The 9,737-nt window shown below is 28.1% G+C and overlaps 1 protein-coding gene across 1 annotated transcript; it reads right to left on the reverse strand.

The window, feature by feature from the left end:
* Positions 1-6,002: 6,002 nt before the first annotated feature.
* Positions 6,003-8,379, reverse strand: LOC139872866 (protein IQ-domain 26-like). The gene is made up of 3 exons (XM_071860797.1): positions 7,890-8,379; positions 6,851-7,054; positions 6,003-6,677 (listed from the first exon to the last, which is right to left on the reverse strand). The coding sequence occupies exons 1-3, from the start codon at positions 8,253-8,255 to the stop codon at positions 6,087-6,089; spliced, it is 1,161 nt and encodes a 386-aa protein (XP_071716898.1). The 5' UTR covers positions 8,256-8,379; the 3' UTR covers positions 6,003-6,086.
* Positions 8,380-9,737: the final 1,358 nt, after the last annotated feature.

Here is a 9,737-nt window from a genome sequence, read left to right on the forward strand (position 1 = left end):
TATAACTTTAAAAGAATTTTCGTTACATATAGGATTTGTATAAAACACTCAGTTCGGAAACTAGTTGATAAATTCAACTACAATTTCAACATTTCAAATATCATTGTATAAAATAGTAATAAAATAATATAATGAGTTTTTAACATATATACACTTACCAGTGCTAAACTCATATATTTACCCACATGAGTAGGATAATATCAAATAAGCTCATTTTAAGCATATAAATCTATCAAATACACCCAATTAATTTATACTCATCAATTATTGTTATATTAATCACGTATGTATACCCTAATTTTTTTTAGCGGCAAATAATTAACCACTCTCGCTAAATTTCTTTCTTGTTAGCCAATGGTTTCTCCATCAATACTATCACGATCGTCTACCAGTGAAGAGTTAAGGGTGACAAAATATCCACATGCACATTCCTATCTCCGCCGATCCATATATTCATTTACTACAATATAATACAACACCTTTGAAACTATCAGACAAACAAAATTTACATTACAAAAAAACAATAAAAAAACAAAAACAAAAACAAAAAAAACAAAAAAAAAAACCATGAGGCCACTTACAATGGTTCACCTCTTTAACAAATATTTTTTCTGCCACATCAGCGTCACATCAGAACAAATACTTTAACATTTATTTCACATTCCTTTCACTAAACACTCACTATCATCCACTCTATTTCAAACTTTAACCAATTATAAATTATTATTTAAATACAGCAAATAAATACCAATAATATTTTATTAAATAAAATAAAACCATTACATTATTAAAAATTTAAAACATTACATAATCTATATTTAACTAGAAGGCAATGCCCGTGCGTTGCACGGCTTGTCTCAAATTTCACTATTCTGAAATTCGTGTTCCGAATAGTTAGAGTCATGATGGGAGTTGGTTGAAAACATATTTAACTTGAGGTGAAAGTTGATGTTGGTCTCATTATGCAAGTGCCCAAGTAGAATTTTGTGCATATGTTTCGTTTGCCACTATAGAAATCTGCACATTCGGGTCATATGTAGTAACGTATGATGAAACTATATATAAACAAAAGTTTATTAAAAAGGTTGTCAAATGAGTTAACAAATGATGTCAAAATACATTATAAAACATACATATTGTAAGACGAATCATAATATTAAAACATATATTACCTTTACAATTTACCATTAAATTATTGAAAGTATCTCTTTATGACTTCATATGTGACAATAAGTAATTACATTATAATTGGAGTAAATAAAAAAACTTCTAAATATAAACATGAACCGTTACGTATTACTACACCACACAATATAAAACTTGTGAATAGAATAAAATTGGAGGTTCATAACATTCAATAACAATTGATATCAAATTAACAATTATTTATTAACTATTACAATAAAGATGTGTAACACCACCAAGAGTAATAAACGTTATAAACTTTTCAATAACTGTTATTTTTTTATTTTTCTTATTTTAAATTTATTTATAAACATTCATTTATAAAAACTAAAATTTATAGGTCATAAATTATATAATTAGTTTCAATCTTTTCATTTTTCTTATCATAATTTTGGCATAAATTTAAAACTAAGCTATGACATAAATAATAACAATAGTTTTAAACTTTTCATTTTTCATATTTACATTGATATATATATATATATATATATATATATATATATATATATATATATATATATATATATATATATATATATATATATATATATATATATATATATATATATATATATATATAATTATTTATGCAAACTTATTAAATTAAGATGATTTATATATTTACATGAGTAAAAAACATTACACCTATAATAATGATACTTATATAAATTATAACTAAAATTTAATAATAATAATAATAATAATAATAATAATAATAATAGTAATAATAATAATAATAATAATAATAATAATAATAATAATAATAATAATAATAATAATGATAACTATTATTAAATCATATTCATAATTATAATTATGAATAATTATTTATATAAATTATCTATATATTTACGTGTATAAGAAACGTTACACTTATAATAATCTTAGTTATATGAATTATAATTAAAATGTAATAATAACAAAAATAGTAATCATAATCATATTCATAATTATAATTATGAATTATAATCATAATAATTATAATCTTAATTATTTATCATATAAGTTATACAAATATACAATATAATAATCATAATATCATAATATTATCATTAAAAAGAGAAGCTTCGGATGAATCGATCCAATATAGAGTCAACCACGTTTCTTCTTGCATTGTCCGCGGTTTACAATATTTAGAAATTGGTGTTTCTTCGATACCTACAAAAACATGAATATATATATATATATATATATATATATATATATATATATATATATATATATATATATATATATATATATATATATATATATATATATATATATATATATATATACATACTATAATATTCTATATATCATTTCTTCTTTCCATCTTAAAAGAATAGAGAATACAACATTAGTAATATGGTGTACTCTTTTGTATTATTGATATGAAAAATGGAATGGAAAAGACATATTTATAGGTTAAAAAAATAACTTACGTTACTTAGAAGATGAAAGGTTTATATATTTATTGATTATTAATTACTTAAAATTTATTTATTACATTTTTAATTAATATGATTTTAATTTTTTTTTTTACTTTTTTACCATAATACTTTTAACTTTTTTACCAGTTTATTAAATTGCATGAGTAAATTTTATTAAGTTAAACGTATTTAATACACCATATTTATAATTCTAGAATCAATTACTATAGATATATAGATAGATATTAAAATGCTATAATGATGACATCATAAATAGTCATTTTCCTTCATTGAAAAAAATAAAATAAAAAATAGAAAAAAATCTAACCCACTTGGATGACATCATAAATTAATTTAATTTACAATTAAAATTTAATCATTACAATTAATTATGATTAAGATATAAATAAATTAACAAAAATGTAGCCTTTATTCCTTTTGTAATTTACGGAGTATTTGTTTTTTTATATGGTAAATAAAATTACCCCCGTGCTCCGCAATACATTCGCTAAATCAAAAAGCATATACGGATACAAATCGTCATCCTCAAAATATCTTCCTTTTCCCAAATCAAATTAAAACCCTAGAAAACTCAAACGAATTGCACGCCTTTACTTCATATTTACAATATTTGAAGCGTTATGTACAACCTTATAACAAAACACCTACATGTACAAACTTTAAAACAAATTGTACAATATTCTACAAAACACTCAATGAACAAATGTACAAATTTTAAAGCATATTGTACAACCTTCATATAATAATTGTATTTTAATTTTCAAAATTTTAAAAGGCATTTGTTATTAATAATAATTATTAAAAATATAAATACTCAATTTTTAAGCAAACTTTATTATTATTATTATTATTATTATTATTATTATTATTATTATTATTATTATTATTATTATTATTATTATTATTATTATTATAATTATTATAATTATTATTATTATAGTATTAATATTCAAATATATATTCTCTTTACTAGATTAATTACATTACATATATATGTAAAAATACATGTCTCTATATGTTTGTAAAAACAACGACAAGTTTCTTAGTCAGAATCTGTGGTTTTACGGGTCATTAAGATAAACGACTTTAACATTTACATTCACTTAATTCCTAAAACATATCATTAAATTCTTTCGTTTAATCAAACCCGTGATTCCACGGGTCATTTCACTAGTTAAAAAATAAAAAAAATACATAAATAAAAAAAACACAATAAATAACGCTAATTGTTTCGAACAATATAATCATCCGGGAGTGTCCAAATGTGTTCGATCAAATTGTTTCAAAGGACATGATGCGCTCTTCGATCTCACATCTCTCGATCCACCCGATCTTGGAGCTCAACTCTCTCCGCCCAAGTACGTCACGACATGTTTTCTCGATTTCGGAGATAATCCTCTTCGAGGTCGCATATGTTGCGCGCATTGTCTTCGGTGATCATGTTGTGAAGTATAGCACAGGTGAAAAATATTGAAACCGAGTTGACCGGTTGCATCATAACGTTGATCAATATATTTAAAATAATCGGGTTTCGGTTGAGAATCATATGCTAGAATAGCATGACCAATACGAATAAACAATGACTTACTCATTCGGTATCGATTTCGAAAATAATCACTCGAAAATGTTGGATTATCCGAGAAATAGTCGTTGTAAAAATGATTACCGGACTCAATCCGATCTCTTTGTAACCGACGTCTTCTATTGTACGAGAGTTTTGAGCTTCATCTTCTTCGTCTATTGCATCAAACGACTCGAGTAAGTTAAGCGTGTTGTAACCGTCTTGATTTAAATCTTCATCGGAATTGAACTCTGCGCTATCACTATCCGTCACGCTCTCCTCGCTCTCGCTCTGAGAATTTAATAAATCTTCCAAATCCATTTGATTTTTTTTGTTTTTGTTTTTGTGAAATATGAATTGAAGGTGAGAGTGTTAGGTAAATAATGGGATGAGAGTGTATGTTTTTGTTGTCAAAAGTGTGGGTATATATATAGAAAACTGTATTGTTTAGTGGTTCAAAAGAGAAAAAAAAAACAAAATAGCCTTTGGAAAAAAAAAAAGAAATTCGGCGGGCCCCACTTTCGACCCGTTACTCATGTTGCAAGACCCACTGGCGGACCGGTTCACGGTTTGCTGATTTTGGCCGTGACCCGGTGGCGATTGGTGGCGACATCGGATAGCGGATGATTGTATGTGGCCTGAGAACCAAGACAAACCCTTAAAACTATCTACAAATATAATCACAAAATTGCACTTAACATAATTATCAAATGAAATCCTACGATTTATGATTTCAAACTTACACATGTGAACAAAAAATAAATAAATTGTACATCTAACTCTTATAGTAAACGATACATTCCTTGTAAAATTGTTCATTATTAATATGTTTAAGTGAGAAGCGGATATATAGTGTGTAATTAGTGGTTACACAGGACAATACTCAAATACGCGATGCAGTGAAAAATATTTTGAATTTTTAACTAGTGATACCGGTGAATGGTGTAAATTTTTTTGGTGTGACACCTTAAAATAAGTCATATAGTAGAATCTTTTTTGTGATTTTAACCGGTGACACAAGTGATCACTAATCCTAGATCCGCCACTGGTTTAAGTATTGATGGTGCACTAGTAATTGTCTATTAGTGTTTTCTACGTTTACAATGGTTTTTTTTAACGGTGATATCGACATTGAATGCTCTCAATTCACAATAATACATTTTTTTTAATCTAAGTATTTAACTCTTTTGTGAACTGACTAATCTCATGGCGACTTCCGCTTTGCGAGCAGTCCGGAGTCATTACAGGAGTAAAAAAATACAATAAGACATAATCCTTGGTACGAGACGGTACCTCAAATGTTCTCTCTTTCAAGATTGAAAACCGGTCTGGAAAAAAATTCGAAAGGAGATCTCCGGCGGTAAAATAATTAAGGTCGGTCCTTAGTTGTTTTGATGTAGTTTGTTTGGTAAGATTTTTTGCAAGTTTGTTATGTCTAGTTTTGTTGTTTAGTGGGCTTTTTTGGTATTGGATAGCCCATTGTGTTAGTTTTTAATCGATTCGATAGATGTGACTCGGTAAAGATAGTCCGTTTTGTAGTACCGTTTTTTAGGTACGAGCCTCATCGAGTTTTCTTTGTTGTTGAAGACGTCTTTTTTTTGAAAACGTTTTCCGTTTCTATAAAAAAATTCGTTATTTTGAAGAAAAAAAAGTACAATAAGACATCTTCAAATCTAATTATTTTTATAAAAATTGATGTATAAGACATATGAACCCAAATTTTAGCATAAAGATGATTAAAATTAGATTAGTTAAAGAGAAGCTCATCCACCAAAACAACTTGATGTATGAGATTAAAAAAAAAAACATAAACAAACCCTTCTACTTACTACACAAACATTCCTAATTCTTTATCCAAGATAAAGTGATGATTAATATTAAAGGAACCTAGCAAACAACAAAATACTTCACAACTTTACAGCTTCTTGAACCTTAGAACAAGATCTTTGCATCCTCAGACCACTTAAACTACTTCTTGATGCCATTAATTCACCAAGTGATAACCTCCTTTTAGTCCCATTTTCTGGCCTTTGTTTAGGAGCACTATAAGACCTCTGCTTCGCCTTAAACGACTGAGTGTTTGCCATGTAACTTGGATAGTGGTTAGAATAAGGCCTAAAAAAGGCGTCCCCACATACACTCTTCGCAGGTGTGGCTTGCACGTTTGATCTGTTTAAATTAGCAAAACGAGGCGTGGTTTGAGTGGTGTATGATAACTTATAGTCCTCACCAACAAATCCCCATTCGGGATCTTGGTGACTCTCGGAAATACGAGATGGAAAGGGACATGGTAAAGGAGATGACATGTTATGGTGGTAATATGATTCTTCACTCGAATCTGTTGGATATGTGTAAATTCGCCTGGATCTTGCGTGTGGCCTGTAAGTATCGATTTCAACTATTTTTGGGCTTTCATCGTACGAATTTGTTGTCGATTCATATGAAGTTGAAAGTCTCTTGCTATGATACTCACTTCTTGTTTCATGATCAGATCTCTCCTGAATTTTTAACAATAACACTTTATTTGATTATAAATTCAGTAGCAAATCCAGAATTTTAAAAAGATAACAGCAAACTTACCATATGTATACACTAAAAAAACAAAAATTAGGCATAAAAATTCACTATTTAAATTAACAGAATGAATAGAGTAGCATGCCAAGGATCTTACAGTGGTTTTTCTGTGACGGGTTTCGGGCTGAACCCGTTGATCTTTGAACGAGAGACGGGCCCGCTGGGCCTGAACAGCAGCCTGGGCTCTAATGAGGGCCTGCATACTGTATAGAGTTGCAGCAGCTCTTTTTCTAACAAGGAATCCTCTAACAAGAGCCTGCAATTTCACCAGCCCTCTTAATGCCCTTAGAGCCTTTCTTGCCTATAACCACATACCATACCATAAATAATTAATGGTTATAATTAATAAAATTTATTAAAACAATTAAAAAAGAGGTACCAAAGTTTGACCAAAATTTTCAGACATGTCTTCCAATTAAAAAAAAAAATACAAAAGGATGACACCCAACTATGCAATGGAGTCATAAAAATACATCAAACAAGATTGACCAAATACAATGATTTAAGTTTGTTTTAATGTTTTATGGTCAAAACATAAAGTCTAGGTTTTTTTGGGTTACGCATACAAAAAGAAAAGTTAGTATGAAAACAGATACATAATTACAAAAATCAATAGAGAAAACGCACTATGTTGGTGAAAGAACATAAGGAATTGAACAAAGTCAACAATACGATACCTAGGTAAAGGCAATTTTTCAAACTAAATTAAATTATATTAAATCCTCCCAAAAAGATAATTTAAATATTAAAAATCCATCCAATCAAGAAAAGCTAAAACTCAACAAGTATGAACTGAACATACTCTTGAGTCTGGAAATTGCAAAATTTAAATTCAAACTTTATGCACATTACACATTAACAATTTAATTCACAATCACAAAAAGAAATGAAGTAACAGTAAAGAGCTTAGAATTTTATAATTATGCTATCAGTATAATAAAGAGAATAAAATGTACTTGCATTCACAGTCTACTTGGGCTACCAAATAGGAAACCAAATGAACATAAAGTACTTGCATAAATATAAATACAAGCACTACAATACAGATTAAAACTATAACATGCAGAATTGCATTAAGCCAACACAGTATTATTTTCCAAATTTAAAATGTTGTAATAAAAAAAAACACAACTTACCAAATGAGCTCTAAAAACTGTTTGAATCTTGACAGCAGCCCATCTTTCTCTACCACCACCAAAAAGAGTTTCTCTGCCGTGGCTGGTGAGTCGCACAACAGCCACGGCAGCTTGTGCGGCTGCCACTGCGGCATCTGCAGCTGCGGTGGCAGCAACAACAATTGCATTTTTGTTTTGTTTCAATTCTGATGAAGACATGTAAGAACTCATCCAAGTAGGATCATTGTTATCCACCATTGGAGATGAATCTATTGTTTCCTTCATGGTCTTACCAAAGCTCCACCTTTTCTTATCTTTTTTATCCAAATTTTCTTCATCCTTTTTCTTACCAAACAAACCCTTAAGCCACCTTGAAGCTTTTCCCATATCTTTCTGTTTACCTGAACTTAAAAATGAAACCTTTTTTCAGTTATAAAAAAAAAAGACAATATATGTTTAATTTTAATGTTATGATGATGATGATGAAAAGAGGGAAAAAGGCTGGGTTCAAATTTGTGGAAAATGCCAAGTGTCTATTTGTAGTGAAGGAGTGTACAATGAAAGAGTATTTATAATAAATACTGTAATGATGAATAATGATTTATTTATGTTTACATGGTAGATATTAAAAAAGTGATGGGATTGAGGGAAGATAAATGGAAACAAAAATAATCTAATAATGGTGAGTGAGATATAGATAAATATTAGTACATATTTAAATGATATTTAATAATTTATTTCATAATATATATATATATATATATATATATATATATATATATATATATATATATATATATATATATATATATATATATGTATGTATATGTATATGTATATGTATAATGTATAATGTATAATGTATATATAATTTTATAAAATATATAAATATATATTCCTGACATAAGCTTGTGAATAATGCACAATAAGACAAAAGGATAACCCGGAAAAAAATAATAGTAAAAATAAGAGAAAGTGACACAACCTCGTTTGTCTTAATTTTGGAGAAGATGCTTCTTACATCTACTTTTAGTTTTGAAAAACCAAAAATAAATCCTGTTTTTTGAAATTACTAGAAATTTTTACAAGTTTCAAAGATAAAAATGAGCATTTGGAGGATAGAAGGTACTCTTTTTACGGAGTAATACATAAAAAGAAGGTAAAAGGGTAGAAAATGTGATGAAACCATGCATTGAATGCTTACTTTGTACTGCACAGAATCCTGATTCAGTCCAATAAGAAGGCATGGATACAAAAAGTGCAATCATAAGTTTGAAAACAATCAAGCACATCCCATAATATCAAGCACTAGTCAAACAAGCCATGAATAACGTACACGAAAAACATTTCTTTAGGTTCCATTTTCTGTAGATATTGTAATAGGGTGTTGATTCGTACAACACCTGTTTTTAGCCGTACATCACTAAACATGCTTTATAGTATTGTACTGTACAACACTGTAAAGCATGTTTAGTGGTATACGGCTAAAAACATGTGGTGTACGAATCACTCCCCATTGTAATATTTCTTATTCTTATAAAAAAATGAATATACAGATGTAATGAAGTTTCTTTTTAGATTAATTGGTAATGGTAATGGTAATAAAAGAAAAAGTAACACAAGAGCTTAAATATAGACAGAGAATATGAATTAACACAATAGCTTAAGTATAGCCTTTATTTGAAGTAGAATATGAATTTAGACGTACGCATAGAGAAAATAAGTTGAATAAACCATGCATGCACTTTAATTTTAGGCCACATTTATTTTTTACTTATGAAATTAATAGTATGTAACTTAATCAAGAGATTCGCGTTTGACTTATTAAATAATACAAGTAAAATTTAAGTAAGTGTGAATGTAGATTTA

Source organism: Rutidosis leptorrhynchoides, chromosome 10 (assembly GCF_046630445.1).
Source record: "Rutidosis leptorrhynchoides isolate AG116_Rl617_1_P2 chromosome 10, CSIRO_AGI_Rlap_v1, whole genome shotgun sequence".
In the NCBI taxonomy this organism is placed as follows: domain Eukaryota; kingdom Viridiplantae; phylum Streptophyta; class Magnoliopsida; order Asterales; family Asteraceae; genus Rutidosis; species Rutidosis leptorrhynchoides.